Source organism: Monodelphis domestica, chromosome 3 (genome assembly GCF_027887165.1).
Source record: "Monodelphis domestica isolate mMonDom1 chromosome 3, mMonDom1.pri, whole genome shotgun sequence".
NCBI classification, from domain to species: domain Eukaryota; kingdom Metazoa; phylum Chordata; class Mammalia; order Didelphimorphia; family Didelphidae; genus Monodelphis; species Monodelphis domestica.
In genome coordinates, this window is record NC_077229.1 from 188,016,002 (window position 1) to 188,034,306 (window position 18,305).

Genomic DNA, 18,305 nt, shown 5'->3' on the forward strand with positions numbered 1-18,305 from the left:
TTAAGTATGTAATAATAATTTTTTAAAAGAATGGATCTGCATCCAACACACATCTGAGATAACACAACAATAGCCAATAAGGTATAATAACTAAAATTTATTTAATTTGTGGTGGTTACATTAAAAAAGAACATCTCAGTATTAATGCCTTAAGAAGCCATTACTGATTTTTCCTTAATATATTCTTAATTATCTAAACATGAAAAAAAATTAAACAGAAAGGTAAGCAATGAACCTTTTCCATTATGAAATATGGATTTTCACCTCTGTGGTGTCTTTTAGCAATCGCTTTAACTGGTAATGTTGCAAAAATAATTTTTACACATTTTTATTCCATTGTGTCATGAAAATTAGAATAGGTAAATTTAAAGAATACTTTCCTCCTTTTGTAACATTTATTTTGTTAAATTTGTAACAATTTGTAACATTTTATAACATTTTAATTTTTAATGTTTAAAAATATTTTTGCATGTTTACATGATTCATTTTCTTTTCCTCCCTCCTCCTAGAACTGACAAGCAATTTCACTGAGTTTTACAAATATTATTATTTGGTACCTATTTCCATATTATTCATTTTTTCAATAGAGCAATCTTTTAAAACCAAAGCTCCAAATCATATACCCATATAAACAAATGATAAGTCATATGTTTTTCATCTGTATTTCTATTCCCACAGTTCTTTCTCTCAATGTGGATAGCATTTTTTCTCATAAGCTCCTCAGGATTCTCTTGGATCATTGTATTGCTAATAGTCATAAAATCTTACATTGGATCATTCCACAAAGTTTCACTTTCTGTGTAAAATATTCTCTTGGTTCTGCTCATTTCACTCTGCATCAATTCATGGAGGTTCTTCCAGTTCATATGGAAATTCTCCTATTTATCATTCCTTACAGCACAATAATATTCCATTACCATATACCACAATTTGTTCAGTCATTCCCCGATTGAGGGGCAATCTCCCAATTTTCAAAATTTTTGTCACCACAAAGAGTACAGCTATGTATATTTTTGTCCAATACTTTTTTACTATCTATTTGGGATACAAACCTAGTACTGGCATTGCTGGATCAAAGGGTATGCAATCTTTTAAAGTCCTTTGGGCATAATTCTAAGTTGTCTTCCAGAATGGTTGGATCAATTCACAACTCCAAAAGCAATGTATTAGCATCCCAATTTTGCCACATCCCCTCCAATATTATCCTTTGTCTTATTGGCCAATCTACTAGGTTCGAGGTGGTACCTCAGTGTTGTTTTGATTTGCATTTCTCTAATTGGGAGGGATTTAAAACATTTTTTCCATGTGATTATGGATAGTTTTGATTACAGTATCAGAAAACTGTCTATTCATGTCCCTCTTGTACATTTGACTTAGTTGCTTATAAATTTGAGAAATTAGACATTTGTCAGAGATTTTGTTTGTTGGCTTCCCTTCTAATTTTAGTTGCATTGATTTTGTTTGTAGAAAAACTTTTTAATTTAATATAATCAGAATTATTGTTTTTACATTTTGTAATGTTTTCTATTTTTTGCTTGGTCTTAAATTCTTTCCTTTACCATAGATCTGACAGGTATGCTATTCTATGTTCACCCAATTTACTTATAACTTCTCTCTTTATATTTAAGACATTTACCCATTTTGAATTTATTTTGGTATAGGTGTGAGATATTGATCTGAACCTAATTTTTCCTTTATTGTTTTCCAATTTTTGTCAAATAGTGGGTTTTTATCCCAAAAGCTGGAATCTTTGGGTTTATTGAACTTTTTTGTAACATTTAGATAACTCATAGAAAGAAGTCTATTTCTTTGATAATTCCATAATATAATTGTTCATGAAATAATTATATAAAATAAATAATCTCTTGGGAAGATCTTAGGTATTCATTTCATGTTTTGGACAACATTTTGAAAATTCCATGCATGAGCCTTCTCTTCCTCAGTTTTAACCCTGCTTGTGGTGCTTCTCTAAGTGCTCACACTATCAGAACTACCTTACAACATGCCTACTCTTTGTAATCCTAGCGCTGAGCAGTGAGCACATCGGAGACAGAAGAAATATTTGCTGAATTGTTTCAGTTTATGCTAACAACTGTAAGCTCATGGGGACATTTTTCAGCTGGAGTGGTAGAAGATCTAAAGTTACTCTGGGGGAAACAAAGCTATGGAGCATAATAATCAAACATCATCCTCCAAATCACCTAGATTCATATATTGGATATGATATTGGAGTTATCCTTTCTTCTTCCTCATCCCTATCTCCTACCAATTCTATCTCCATGACATTTTTCTTGTATATATCACCACAATCCATGCATAAGACCATCACTCTAGATAGGGTACTCATTAACATTTTCTTATATCAATCAATTAATCAAGTAGCAATCATTTATTGAGTGTTTACTTTGTGACAGGCACTGTGCTAACCATTAGAGATATAAACCCCAAAGGGAAAGTCCCTGACTACAAGAAGCTTACAATCTATGGGGAAGGGAAATATATAATTTAAGTATATACTTATTAACAAAATGAATACAAGATAGTTTGGAGAAGTATACTAGCAACTTGGGGTTCAGCAAAGGTATTGTATAGGTTGTATCTTCTAGAAAGAATCCACAAAGTCAGAGATCCTCATCTGTGAGAGCATTCTAAACATGGAAGACAGTCACTGGCTATCGGAGGTTCAAAGATGGGTGAACTAGAGCATCTTTGGAACACAGAGTGTATGGAAAGGAATAATGTTTTAGGAGTCCAGAAATGTGGGAAAGGACTAGGTCATGAAGAAATTCAAATGCTAAAAGTTTATACTTGACCCTAAAGACATTAGGGAACAACAGGTATTGATTTAGTATGGTATGAGGATAAAGATGCATGCAAGTAGATCAGAGTATCCCTGCTTTCCATATTTTTCTAATTTGTACATTAGTGGATCCCTATAGCCTCGATGATAAAATCCAGATTTCTTTGTTTTAGCGCTTGAAACCCTGACTCTGGAGATATGACCTTCCTTTAAAGGTTAACTTCACATGAATCTTTTCCCCATGCTTTATGTTCCACCTTTCATTTGGCATTTGGCATTTCATTTTACTTCCTACTTCTGTTTATTTATATAATACCTTACTGTCCTGTGGAATGAACTCCATTTTCCTTCACATTCAACTTTCAAAATCCTTATCTTCCTACTAGGTTCAGTTCAGGTACCATTTCCTCCATAAAGACTTCTTTCTCTATTGCCTGCCATTATGATTTTAGTGCCCTTGCCTTTGAATTACTTTATATTTACATCTATGTTTATCTAGTGTATCCTTCTCATGGAATGTAAGCTCCTTGAGAACAGGGATTGTTTTGCTTTTTTTGTCTTTGTTTCCCCACTGTTAACAAAAGCTTTCACTTAGAGGATGTGACTTTCCTCATCTCATACCTAGACCATTACTGCAATGACCTACTGATAGGATTCCCTGACACAAGTCTGTCCCCACTGTAACCCATCATCCACTCAGCTATAGAAATAAACTTCCTAAATTAGTTCAGGCCTTACCATACAATCCAAACACAAATATTCAGTCAACTTCAGTGTCTCCCTATCACCCTCTAGGATCATATAAAACCCTTTATTTTGGCTTTCAAAGACCTTTACCACCTAGCAATCCAATCCAATCTAATCCAATAAATATTAAATGCCTATTTATATGGCAGATGAGGGGCAGCTAAGTGTTTATACTTATGTGAATGAAATGCTAGATCTGGCATCAGGAAGACCTGAGTTCAAATCTGGCCTCAAATACTGACTATTTATGTAACTCTGGGCAAGTCACTTACACCAGTTTGCCTTAGTTTTCTTATCTATAAAGATAAAGAAAATAGAAAACCACTTGAGTATCTTTGCCAAGAAAACCCCAAATGGGGTCATGAAGTCAGGCAAGTGAAAATGACCAAATCACAACAAATGTGCCAGGCACTGTGCTAAGTGCTAGGCATTCAAAAAGAATCAAAAGATAGTCTCTGTCCTCAATGTAGAGGGGGCCAATACATAAAAAGGAGGCAGGAAGGAGTGGGTAGAACACAAGGGCATACTCAGTATTAGGGCATCTTATTCTTTGGAATTGAAACCAGGCAGGATGGCAGATGCCAAGTGGAGTGCGTAAGCTGAGTCCAGTTTCTGTCCTTTATAAAGGAAGGCACTGGCAGACATTTGGTACTCTGCCCTCCAAATGGAAGAGAAAAGAGTTTGAGGGAGGTAATGTCATTCAAGGCTTGAGTTAGCCATTTGGTGGTGAGTTTAAAATTAATGAGCTTCTTTTTGGAGTGGCAAAGTATTGGAAACTGAGGGGTTGTCCATCACTTGGGGAATGGATAAACAACTTGTGGCATGTGGTTGTAATGGAATATTATTGTGCCATGAGAAATGATGAACAGGATGAGTTCAGAAAAACCTAGAAAGACTTACATGAACTGATTCAAAGTGACCAGAACCAAAAGAACAATGTATTCAGTAACAACATAGTAGACCATGATCAACTGTGAAGGGTTAAACCATTATCAGCAAAGCAAGTCTCTAAAATGACCACAAGGTTATGATGAAAATGCTATTGACAGCCAAAGAAGAAACTGTTGGAATCTATGTGCAGATCAAAGCATGCCATCTTCCACTATATTTCCTTCATTGGATTTCTGTTTTATGTGTGATATGTGTCTTCTGTCATGATATGAGCAGTATGGAAATATATATAACATGAAAGTAGAGGTATAACCTATATCAAAATTTCAAAATGTAGAAAATTTGTAAAAAACTGGTTCTACAGGTAACTAGAAAAATAAAATACTTTTTAAAAATTTTTAAATGATGTTCATCCAAGAGAGTTCATCCAATATTCAGTTAAACTGAAAACAGACAGGGCAAAAAATGAAAAGAAAAATGAATTCTTGTGGACACAAAGCCTCTGCTCTCAAGAAGCTCATAGTCTAATGAGGAATAAAAAGTACAAACAAAATTCAAATGAAGTTAATTGAATGCATACATGGTGGGGTGGGAGGGGAAGGTTACATTATCAGACCTGAGCTTTAGGAAAATAAATTTTACAGCTGAATACAGGATAGGCTAACTTGGGGAGAGATATAGCAGGGAGAGCTACTAGCAAGCTATTAGAATAGTCCATTGAGGAGATGATTCTCCCCATCTCCATTCCTCCCCCTAACACTTTTCAAGTCTTCTTACACCTCATTCCCCAACATGCACTCTTTGATTCAGTATCCTAGGCCTCCTTGCTCTTTTTTAAAAAAGGCACTCCATATCTGAACTCCAGACATTTTCTCTGGCTGTCCTCCATAGTTATAATGCTCTTCTTCCTCATCTCCCTCTACTCACTCCCCTACTTTCCTTCAAGTCCCAGCTAAAATCTCACCTTCTACAGGAAGTCTTCTCAATCCCCCTTAATTCTAGGGTCTTCCCTCGGTCAATTATTTCCAGCTGATCTTGTATATAGTTTATTGGTACGTAGTTATTTGTAGATTGTCTTCCTCATTAGACTATGAGGTTCTTGAGAAAGAACAGGGACTGCCTTTTGCCTTTTCTTTTTCTTTTTCTTTTGGTATCTCCAACACCCAGCACAATGCCTGGCACATAGTAAGTTCTTAATAAATATTCATTCACTGCATGGGTGCTTAATAAATGTTACTTCATTTTATTTGAATTCATGGTGTTCTCAGTGAAGTATGTCTGGGTGGCTGCTGTGATCACTTAGCCCCCCCCCCCCATACAGCACTACTTTTATAGAGAATAAGTATGGATGATGGTCTAGTATGGGGTTTAGTCAATCAATCAATCAACATTTAAGTGCCTACTATGTGCCAGGCACAAGGCTAAGTATTTGTAATACAAAAAGAACCAAAAGATAGTTCCTTCCTTCAAGGAGCTTACAATCTAATGGGGGAAGAAAATATGCAAACAAATATATAAGAAGCAAGCTATGTAAAGAATAAATAGGAATTAAATAACAAAAGGAATACAATGTAATTAAGATGATTAAGGGAGATTTCCTACAAAAAGTAGGATTTTCCTTGGGACTCAAAGGAGTCAGACTCATTAGTGAGAGGAGAGGAGAGAAAGCATTCCACGTATGGAGGATGACCAGAGAAAATGCTCAGATGGAGTACCTTGTGTGTGGACTCAGATGGAGTACCTTGTGTGTGTCACTAATCAAAGAGCACATGTTGGGCAATAATATTTAAGGAAAATGGAAAGATTGGAATGGATTAAATTGTGAAGAGCCAAACAGAGTATTTTGTATTTGCTCCTAGAGGCTACAGGAAGCCACTGGAGTTTGTCGAGTAGTCTAATGCTATTTATCCACGCGGTACCCGAGGGGTTCACAGAGGAGGGTATTTTCCCTAACTGACTAGTAAACTTCAGGACTATTCTCCTCCTCATCAGGTTATCATACTTGAGCACTCACCTACATATGGTACAATATTGTCTTTCTCCCCAGACTGACATACATAAGTAACAATTAGGACATCATTGCATATTAATTAGCCCATGTTAATTCTGGCATTTAGAAGAGACGTTTTTGGCCCTTCTCTTCTGGAGGGCAGTGAGCTCTAGTTTACAATTATACCTAAATGAGATCATTGTTTCTACAGGAAGAAAATGGAGACTTCGTATTCGAACCAGAATCTGCTTCTCTTTTGAGAGTATGAATTTGTAATTTCCCCACTTACAGAGCATTTTGCCAGAGCACAATGGTGCAAGAAGCATGACACTGGTATTTCAAAAAGCACAAGCCTAAATGGCAAAATTCCTGATGTTCTTCCAGGGAACAATTCTTTTGGCTCTCCTAGGAAGAGGCTCAGCATCATTCATTATTCTACTGAAACATAATGATCTTCAGATGCATCGTCTCCTTGAAAGGAAAATCTTTAATTGGGGAGAAAATAAAATAAGATTCTTGCCGATTTTCTCAGCGGATGTGAAACTGGCAGATGAGGAAGGCAAGAGAACCTATCGGGGCACTTGGAGATGACAGCTCAAACTGAGAATTCCCTTAGCGCATTCTTTAGGTCATCTTCTCTACCCGCCCTCCCCATCCTACCCCACATATCTCAATATAACTTTTAAATAAAATATTCCAAGTGTTAAAAAATTCCACTAAAGTTGCTTAATATATTTTCAAAAGTTGGTTTAATTCTATCCAGTTGTTACAAGGAGAGAAAACAAAGCTCCTAAATGAAAGAGATTTATCCAGAACTTTGAATCAAATCTGGGATCAAATAAGGTAAACTATAACTTTTTTCTCTTGCCCCTAAGCTTACTATTTTATCCCAATTATTCCATTAAAATATTTTTTAAAACTCAATGCCAGATGTCAAATCTAAATTCCTTAAACAGAACATGACCTACGTGTGTAAAAATACAAAACCAATCAAAAGCATTTTGATATGAAAATAGTAGGCCACAGGAAACCAGAATCTAATATAATAAATATGCCTTCAGGGCCAGGTAAAAGGTGGGGTGGGGGTTGTTGCAGATGCCCACTTACCTTTCCTTAATTCTCTCCTATCTCCTTGTTACCCATCTTGAGAAGGGTAGAGGATTGGGAGGGAGGGAGGTAACATGCATAGATTGCAAAATGTCAGAAAACAATTATTAAAAATTGTATTGACATTTTAAAATGAATAAATAATAGCTAATATTTATACAGTGTTTTAAGGTTTACAAAATAATTTACACCAAATAGCCTTGTAAGAAACATGCTATTATTATTTCTATTTTGCAGATAAGGAAACTAAAACTGTGAATGATAATTGATTTACATCAGGTTATACAATTAGAAAATGATTGAGACAGGATTTGAATTTGGATCTGTCTGACTCTTTAGTTTACTGGTCTATCCACCATACCACTTAGCTTCCTCACAATTTCCAAGTTAAACTTATTCATATTAATTAAAGGATGGATTCCACCTATGTCTTAGTTCTAGTTCTTCCACTAACTCATTATGCAACTTGTATAGTAAATTCCCTCAACTCTGGGCCAATAGATGCCTAATTTGTCAAAGAGCATTGTTCTATATTAGAGAGCATTTCAAAGGTTCCTTCTAACATTAAATCTCACAATCCCTTTTAATATTCTTACAAATTTAATTCTACTTTCAAAGTGACTTGTCCCAAAGAAAAGAAAAAAGATTTCTTTCTCTAGACGTCTCTTTTCTTCCTACTCTTTTCCCTGGTTCTAAGATATTGTTTTTCTTCATTTTTGTGCTGGGCAAAAAATAAGCAAGATTTTGTGGCCTCTAACTCATTTCTAGGCATTATAATATTTTTGAGAAAATTTAAAGTTTTATTTTTGTGGAAAAACTTTTTTTTCCATTTTAATACAATTACCATAGTCCTGAGAGATCCCATAAAAATTTAAATTCCATCGTAGGTTTTTGAATGGAATTTATTATTTAGTGCCTTTTAAAAATAAATTAGATTGATTTTAACAGATATATAATCACCTAAAATGTTAGATACCTCAAATAATACATTTAGCCATAATATTCCCTTTTTGTGACAATTCCAGTCTCAATGGGAATGCTCCTCTCATTCTTAATCTTGCTTACACTTTTTTTTAATTATAGACCCAATTTCAATTCTTAGATCGTACTTTTTCTTTAGTCCAATTCTCAGTCTTCACCTAAATATTTTTCCACCCAGGGCCTTTTTTCTCAGAACTTTGTTTCATTCACAGTACAACTTTTGTGACTAAACTCTGCCCACTTAGGTCCACAACTCATCCAACAAAGCAGCTACACTGTAATTCTCTCCCAAATTATTTTATGTAAATTAAAACTTAAAGTAATGAAATCCATAGATCAAAAGGATTTAGGAAGAATGGATGGGAATAAATAAGAAAAGCCATGGAAATCACTCATTATTGAATTGCATCTTTAGATTTGGGAGTTGTTATATAGCAGCCATATATTCTCAAGAAGTGATCAACTCTGATTTTGATTTTTTTTAAATGGATAGCATATTAGAGTGATGCATACATACCTCTGAACTCCTGAAAATGTATGTAGTACTTTGCTACTGCGTTGTTTTAAATCATAAGCTTTTCTTTTTTTGTTGTGCTGGATATCCCCTACTCCCCAAACTCTATATACATGAATTCCATACACACAAAAAAACTAAATTATCACCACTCCCAGATTATCAAAAACAAGATGGTTTTCAGTATCACTCTGGATTATCCAATAAATTCTCAAGTAAAAAGCAAATTTTTTCACACTTACAATTTCTTCAAGATAGTAATGAGTTCTTCTAGATTGTTCTTAAATTGTTGTGCAAGCTCTCGGGCTGAGTTACCATGAATTTCTTTAAGATAATTGCTAATATTGTGAAAATCTTCAGTGGCACTGATTTCAGTTGTTTGAGAGGATACCCTAAACAATAAAGCAAAAGTTAGTAAAATCAAGCCCTGTACCAGATTATAAAGCACTTATGTCCAGGAGTAAGTTATATATACATAGATTTGTAATTATTTAAATGATTTTACAGCATATATAATTTTTTTAAACCTCTACTCTATATCTTATTATCAACTCTAAACCAGCAGGATGGTGAAGGCTAGGCAACTGATGTTGAATGATTTGCCCTGAATGGTCACATAGCTAGGAAGTGTCTGAGACCAAATTTGAACTGAAGTCCTTCTGTCTCAAGGCCTGGCACTCTATCTGCTGTGCTTCGGTAAAGGCCTGCAAAGTATATATAACTAAAGAAATGCTCCAATTCAAAATCATACTTCCCAACTAAAAGCTCATTAAGGAACAAAAGGAATAAATAATAGTAATTTATGTTAATGTTAACAAAAGACTTTTATTAGGGTAATCATGTGAGATAAGGAAAATATTTAATTGATGGAGAAACTGAGACTCAGAGGGGTCAAATTCCATTTGTTCTTAATCACACAGGAACAAATGTCAGAGAGGTGACTTGAACCCAAATCAAATGAATCTATATCCAACTGCTGTTTCCTCGATAACATGTTTGTCTTTAAAAACTGAAAGAAAAATATAAACTCTGACAATTAGAGTGGTCATTTTAACTTTAGTACCTAGGAAAATTATTACAACAAAGTTTCAGTTATCTGAAGCATATTGTCAATAAAAATTAATTATCTTCAACTTCCAGAACATGTAATCAACAAGATATAGAACTTGGTATTTTTTTTCCAATCTTCATGACCTCTCAAACCTCTCCAAAACAGGAAGTCTGCACAAAAGAGAAAGCAATTTCATCTCTCTCCATGGGCCAGCACATCAAGAACCCTACCGAGGCAACAATTCAGTGAACTAATAAGAGAAAAGATTAATTCCAAACCCTTTAACTTTCTCATTCAGAAATCCCTTCCCCACTGCCCAACACATTAGCAGGGTTGCAAAAGATGACCCCATACCTTTGAACACAGCTCTCTTCTTCCCAGAATCAGACCAAAACACATAATCTTGCTCTGGCTGGGACAGCAGCATGTGGTCACTCTGTGCTATAATAAGTCTTAGCCAGAGTACTGAGGAACAGAAGGAATAGGGGAAGAAGATGCATGTGACTGGATGATGTTCCACTAAGCCTGAAAGGAGTCTAGCATCTCCCTGGAGGCAATACACTGCATCTCCCCAACTCACTCCACTCCTGGAGCCATTGAGGAAGAAATTAAGGTCTGTAAAACATTGATTTCTCAGGATAAGAAGAGATTGAGATGAGTTTGAGGTTCAGCCCCTAGGGAAACTATTAAAGGGAAGCAAAATAAAGTGAACAATAAAAGGAAATTAAGGGGAAAAAAGATTGAAATTCTCATAGACCTCAGGGGGGAAGAAAACTCAGCTAAAGACCTTAAGCATAAGAAGATAAATCAACTGGGAAGGTATTAATAATAGAAGAGGATATGGCCTCCAGATGAGCTAAGAGTCCAGGCATCTTTGAATAAATATTGCAAGACAAAATAAAACAAATCAATGCTGATGAGTCAGAAGACCCTGTGAATTCCTAAAAGAGAATAGAAATGAAGCAGAATATTCTGGAATGGTTAAAAAAAGAGAAATAAGAATTATGAAAGCATAATTTAAAGCCTGCACAACATAAATAATTGGAGGAAAAGGGAAAAAATTAACAGTTGCAATTCTTTCCAAAAAAAAAAAACAAAAGAAAAAATAAATTAGAAATGTCAATTTATAGAAATGAAAGATGATTTGGGGAAAGAGAGCAAAAAAGAATAATTTAAGAAACATATCATCTCCATTAAAGCTTTGATCTGAAAAACAGTATGCAAAGAGACAACTTAGGCTATTGGCCTTCCAGAAGAACATACAAGTCAAAAAATCTAGATAATATAACTCAAGGAATTATGTAAGGAAACTGCTCAGAAATTCTGAACACAGAAAACAAAACACTAAGAGAAATAATCCATAAATAATTTCTGGAAAGAAAAAACTCTATGCTGTAAACTTTCCAGGTAGTAGTTAAACAGTTTCACTAAAAAAAAAATCTGGAAGCTGTGATGAGAAACTCTTTCAAATATAAACTCAAATAAAACAATAATGTTCTTAACCCAGCAAAGATGACAAGGAGTAAAAGAATGTGTTATTAATAGTAGAGGAGCTCAAGACTCAACTTACAATGACTTACTCTGAAAACTTGAGTCTAGCTATATTAATGGGGGAAAGATAGATAGTCAATAAGAAAGAAGCATTCAAAGCATTTCTAGAAAGAAAACCAGACCTGACAAAATTATTTGTTTTTCAAATATCTGACAAAAGAAATCAAGAAGGGCAATAAATAAGTATAGTGACCAAAGGCATTGACAAAAAATGAATTACATGAGATTAAGAAATTTCTTTCTACAAGTATTCAAGACATTATGGGTGAAAGCAGAAGACAAATAGAAGTAATGGCAGAGAAACAGACCTGAAACATTATGAACTTTACTACACAACACTCCACTTACAAGGGAATCATGTTTGTATAGAAATAAACAATAGAAAGGGATAAGGCATAAAAGAGCAGGAGAATAGGTATAAATTAATATGTGATGTATCCCAAGTCAAAGGTTAATGATGAAGGAAAATAATTCTTTTAGTCTCTCAAAATGAGATCCTACAGGGGAATGAGTGAAAGAATAGCAAAAAGAAGAATTGAAACAAGGGGGAATATAGAAGGAAATCTTGTTTCCATAGAGGAGTGGTTACCACTGATGGACACTCCCACAAGGAAAGTGATTTTCTATTAAAAGAGATAGGGACCTTACTATGGAAATAAATTGCAAAGACTTGTACTTAGACTACTCATTCTGTTCCAGGAGAAATTGAATCAGAGAGTTCCTGAGGGAAAGTGAAACTGAGATGAGAGGGAGGGCATGGACCAGGAAGAAAGCTGCTTGGCAAATGGAGGTGAGAAATCACCAGTGGATAGGCAATGGTTAACAATAAACTGCACCATCAGGAACATGGGAAAATTTCCAACATGGAACAAATATCCTCTATCACATGCAAGAATTGTCATTTTAAGAGTGAGGCAAAACAGATAAAAGGAAGTCAAAGAATAAGATTTATAAGAATCTAAAAACATCTCTATTGTTGTTTGTCCATTTCAAAGAGGATCTATGGCACCATCGGGTAATGCCTTGACTTGTCCATGAATTGGATTTAAGTGAGACAGAGTTCCACAAAGTTGCCAGCTTCATTCTCCCTTCTAGAGTCATCAAAGTCCAGTGGCAAGATAAAAGTCAGGATTACTGCTGATGGCCTAGGAAGCAGAGGATGACCTTGGCTTCTTTGATATCTGACCAAACTTTAGGTGCTCCATAGTACCTGCTTCAGCTGTCTTCGTGGCCATTAAACAAAGAGTTCTTATTCACCCATTCCATTAGGAGTTTTCACATGCTTACGGTAGACATCTATCTTACTCACAGATGGATTTGAGGACTATGATTTGCCCTCAACCTGAGTTAGACAGAATGCCAAGAATGTTGTTACCAGCATATATGGTTACTGCCCATAGTATTGTTTCTTGGGACCATAGTTAAGAGTTGGGTAAAAGATGGATATCAAAAGTGGATGAGCAGCTCTGAAAAAGGTCTAGGAAGCCCTCACACCAAAGGTATTAGTCCTCCCTGAACATACATTCCTGGAAAGGAACTATATAGAAACTGATTAGGAAAGGAAACTCAAAATATATACTAGGGTAGCTTAACTTTACTCATCAGAAGGCTTAATTACATGAGGAATTTGGAGATTAAAGAAGGACTAAATTAATATAAGGGCTATAAATCAAAGAAAAAATCTAGAAGAGACAAGTAGAAGATAAATAATGAAATAATAAGGGAAAGAAATCATTTTTGGAAGAAGAGCAGAAAATTAAGTTAAAAACTAATGAATAAAACAAGGTGGAAGAGAAGGGAAATTTTAATTGAGTATTTAAATGGGGGTGAAGAATTATATAACTAGATACACGAAAATAAAAGGAATTAATACATTAAACAAAACTATGAAACTAGAGGAAGGGGTACAAAAAAGGAACAGGAGTTGAAAGTGAGGGAAAAGTGAATCAGTGGGAATGTGTTTACATTCAAATAGTTTAAGTAAAAACAAAGGAAGAAACAGCATACTTTGTCTTTAGAGGATAAAACTACAAACTCTAATTTGGAAAAAATTGCAAAGAATCTTTTAATAATTATATCTTTTTCCTCTGTAAAAATAAATTATAATGGCAATTTATAATAGATAGAAAACTTGCCAATACAGGTTCAAAACTGTTCAGATACTTTTGACAGATGTAATCAAAAGAATCTTTAGAGATGAAGAGAAGCTCAAATGTGAATTTCCCTTCAGGGCCAGGTGCAAAGATGCTAAAGAGACTCTTATTATAAAAAATAAAATATTTATTGAAATATATAAGGATTAAAAAGGATTTCTAATTCTAAGGGATTCTAAATCCACCCAAATAAACTCTCTGGTTCCACAAGGAACCACTTCTCCTGTGTTTCACAGACTACTCTAATCCTCCCTGGTCTGACTAACCCAAATTTATACTATCTAAATAAAAACTACCACTATTATCTTTATAATTCTTAACTTCACCTTAAAATTATAAAATAGGAAATGCTAGTAGTGGTTGAGTCTCAACAACAATCACATTAGGACTCTGAGCCTTAACAGACTCAGAGTCCAAGTCAAAGACCAGGTTTTTATTTGGTATTCTCAGAGTTAAATCAATCTATAAAAGCCACAATAAATAGACAATAGTGTTTCCCAATTTGGGAAAGGAAAACACTAAGCTCCTTCAGGTCTTTTCCTCAGACAGAGAGAGGCAAAGATGTTGCCTCCTCCAGCCCTGAGAGAGAATATCTGAGAGTGTCTCTGCCAACTGCCAGAGACCAACTCCCAAATGCCAGAGATAGTAATTGACACAGAAAAATGGTTATAACTGTCAACAATTCAAATTAACAAGCTCTCTCAGGTCTGCTTCAAACTCCAATTCTTTCTCAAGCCAGCACTCAACTTTTTATCCCTAAACTAATAAAACAATACTTATTTTCCAATATTATCCTTACACCTCTTACTTCCTCCCCCTTTTCCCCAAACCATCACCATCTTTCTCCTTCTACCAACCATCAGAGGAACTCATCATCATGTAGACCTCAGAGATACACGTTTTTTAGCCCCAGACACTTCAATATCAATCTATTAAGCTAACTTCTCCAATGAGGTTAGAGTATTTAATCACTTTTAACTTCAAAACTATTTCCTACCTTTGTTCATTTTCTTGTGTTTTTCTTTTCATTTATGTATTAAAGAAATATTTAGTATAATCTTTTGTGTTTGGAAATGTGTTGTAGATATGAAGAAAATAAAAAATATAAGTAAGAGAAGGATTTCTACTTTCTTAAAATATACAGCATAGTGAGTGATGTAATACAAACATATGGCACCTAGATGGGACAGTGTTGATAAAGCACCAGGCCTGGTACTATCTGGAGTCAAGAAGACCTGACTTCAAATCTAGCCTCAAAACTTGGCTCAAGAACTTTGGACAGTCAGTTAACCCTTGTTTGCCTTGGTTTCTTCATCTGTAAAGTGAGCTGAATAAGGAAATGGCAAACCACTCTAGTATATTTGCCAAGAAAGCCCCAAATTGGATTACTAAGAGTCAAACTCTATTGAAATACCTAGACAACACCAGCAACAATATCAACATAGACCACTAATATTCCCATTAGCATATTCAATTCAATCCAAAAAACATTTATTAATCATTGGAAATCAGTGTTGTCATAAAGGGAAAGTTATTGCCAACTTTATGGCAGAGAAAGGGAATACATGAAAGAAGCCAATATAAAAGAGACAGCATCTTATAGGACAAATTTTAAAACAAATTGGAATTGAACAAGCTAAAATGGAAGGGAAAGAAAGGACATTTCAGCCATCAAGTACTGTGCCAGCAAAAGCATCACCCTCAAAGCTAGAGAGAGAATGTGTGAACCAGCTAATGAATCTATGGAGAAAATTAGTGGAAGAACCATATATCAGAACAACAAACATGGGAAGAATGTAGGGCACAACTGCTAGATTTCATGAAATCCTAAAGAAGAGAAACAGTTGAAGGATAATTGTTGAGGAATGGTCTGGAAGCCAAAATAAAGAACAAAGAAATGCCAGTGACCTCCACCTCTACACTTAAGAGTCTTGGTGAATGGGAATATTGGCTTCTATTGAAGAAGGTTGTGAAGTGTTGAAAAAATGAAGGATAGAGGATGTTTTAATGTTTTTCTTTTAGCATATTTTGTGAGATTTTAAATCTTCAAAATATTTCATAGAAATTTAGGAAAATTATGGCAATTGCAAAAGATTCCTTGATTTGAATCTACCTTTTCAAAATTGATTGTTATAAGATTTTATTGATCTTTTTAGGAAAATTATGGAAATTGCAAAAGATTCCTTGATTTGAGTCTACCTTTTCAAAATTGATTGTTATAAGATTTTATTGATCTTCTTGGCAAATTGAAGTAAATGCTCCATTTATTAATGTCCTGAATTTCACTGGCTCCTTTTCCCTGGCAGTGAATGCTATGGGTCTATTTCTGTAGACCAAGCAAAAACATTATTGATAAAATGGGATCCAAATTTAAGGTAGTACCACCTTATTTATATAAGGAAAACCTTAGTTAAGTCAGTCATTCATCCAATAAATCTTTGAGCTCAACTAAAAACCTTGTTTCATATCTATGTCCACTTATGACTTTGAGAATTCTTGAATACCAGAGTTCTAATTCTATATTACTCATAACCTCCACACTTCATTTATAATCAATTCTACTGACTCCCTGATGTAGAGTACACTTCAAATTAGTTTCACCATTGCTCTTCACAAAAGTATCTGATGAAAAGTTATATAGCTATTTCCTTGAAACTATTATTCACTTCAATTGCACTCTCCAGTCTAAGTCAAGCTAGAGTGGGTCTCATTATAAAGGCAATGCTGATAATCCTAGGAAAGAAAATTTCCATAACTCCATTTATTCATTATCTTTATAGTATTTATATTTATCTACCTTGCCTAGGAGAGTATTTGACACATAGTAGGCATTTAGTAAAAGTGTATTGATACTGATTTATTGGTTTAAGCTATTTCAGTTGTTCATATTGCCTAATAAATAGTAATATTCAGGTTATCTATTCATATAGGACCTTCCTTTCAAAAAGAGCATTTTAAACATTTCAGGAGAAAATGACCTGAGGACAAGAACTGTGATTTTTTTTTTTGCTTTATATTTCCAAGGCATACTTCATGTCATTGAACTATGTGTTTGTTGATCTTCAGTAGTTCAGTTACATCCAATTTTTGTGACCCCCATGGTGGCATACCAAATCCTATCCTCCAATATGTCCTAAAGTCTGTCCAAGTTTATGTTCAATTCTTCTATGAAACTATCTCATCATGTCATCCCCTTCTCCATTTGTCTTCATTCTTTCCCAACATCAAGGACTTCTCCAATGAGTCCTGTTTTCTCATTATGAAGCCAAAGTAGCTAAGCTTTAGCTTCAGTATTTGTCTTTCCAATGAATAGTCTGGATTAATTTCTATGAATATTGACTAATTTGATCCCCTAGCTGTCCTAGGGACTCTTAAAAGTCTTCTCTAGCACAACAATTTGAATGTGTCAGCTCTGCTCTCAACTTTTCTTATACTCCAATTCTCACTGCCAAGCATTACTACTAAAAAAAAAAAATCATGCCCTTAACTATTCAGACCTTTGACAGCAAGGTGATAGCACATCTTTTTTTTCATTTGACATCCAAATTTGCCATAGCTTTCCTTCCAAGGAGAAAGTGTCTTTTAATTTCATGACTGCAGTTGCCATCTTCAGTGATCTCTGAGACCAAGAATGTAAAATTGGACACCACTTCCATTTCTTCCCCTTCTCTTTGTCTGGAAGTGATTGGGACCTGTTGCCATAATCTGTTTTTTTAAGTTAAGATTCAAGCCAATTTTATACATCTTTCACTGCCATCAAGAAGCTTTTTACTTCTTCATTTTCTGCTGTGAGGGTGGTATCATCTGCATGGCTGAGATTGTTGATATCAACAGGCAATCAGTTTAAGTTGTTGGAAAAGGGTTTGCTATGATCAGCAATTTAAGATGGATAAAATTCTATTAGTTTCTGCCTCACTTCATTTTGTACTCTATATTTGCCCTTTATTCCAGTTATTTTTTAATTTCCTACTTTATCATTTCAATCCCATATGATGAACACGACATAGGTCTCTCTTTTTTTTGCTATTGTTTCTACAGGAGGATATAGGTCTTCATAGAATTGAACAACTTTGGCTTCCTTTTAGCATTAGTGGATGGAGAACAGTCATGTTTTACTGTGATATTGAATGGTTTGACTTGAATTCAAATAGATCTTTGAACATAGTTAAGACCTTAATAAGTATTTATTGAATTAAATTTAATTAAGCCTCTACCACCAGTCATCTCTGTCCTCCCAAGTAACAATTCTTTCTTTTCCTCAAATGTGCATATTTAAATATTCAGTATGTCAACTTTATCTACATTTGACAAATTTCAGAGCAACTTGAAGTCTAAAACAGTGGTTTTTATTTTGTCAACTTTGTTTTGATATTGGCATTTAGTAATTTTCCTTGTAATTTTAAAGTTTATCCTATTAGAAACCAATATCACTTCTATTACCTTAGGACAGACTTCATTTATTATGATGCCAATCTTAATTGGAGAATAGTCACCATTATAGTGAGTCTGACTTGTAAAAT

The 18,305-nt window shown here is 34.5% G+C and overlaps 1 protein-coding gene and 1 long non-coding RNA gene across 9 annotated transcripts in view; one reads left to right on the top strand and one right to left on the bottom strand.

The window, feature by feature from the left end:
• The window catches only part of LOC103094313 (uncharacterized), a 28,249-nt gene extending 21,110 nt beyond the window's left edge, over positions 1 to 7,139 (top strand). For both annotated transcript variants that reach the window (XR_008917581.1, XR_008917580.1), the window contains one exon: positions 6,640 to 7,139. This is a non-coding gene — a long non-coding RNA (uncharacterized LOC103094313). The remainder of the gene's footprint in view (positions 1 to 6,639) is intronic.
• CNBD1 (cyclic nucleotide binding domain containing 1) overlaps positions 1 to 18,305 on the bottom strand; it is a 634,668-nt gene that overhangs the window by 523,206 nt on the left and 93,157 nt on the right. For all 7 annotated transcript variants that reach the window (XM_007488069.3, XM_056823346.1, XM_007488074.3 and 4 more), the window contains one exon: positions 9,273 to 9,422. In XM_007488069.3, the coding sequence (XP_007488131.1) occupies positions 9,273 to 9,422 (150 nt within the window). The remainder of the gene's footprint in view (positions 1 to 9,272; positions 9,423 to 18,305) is intronic.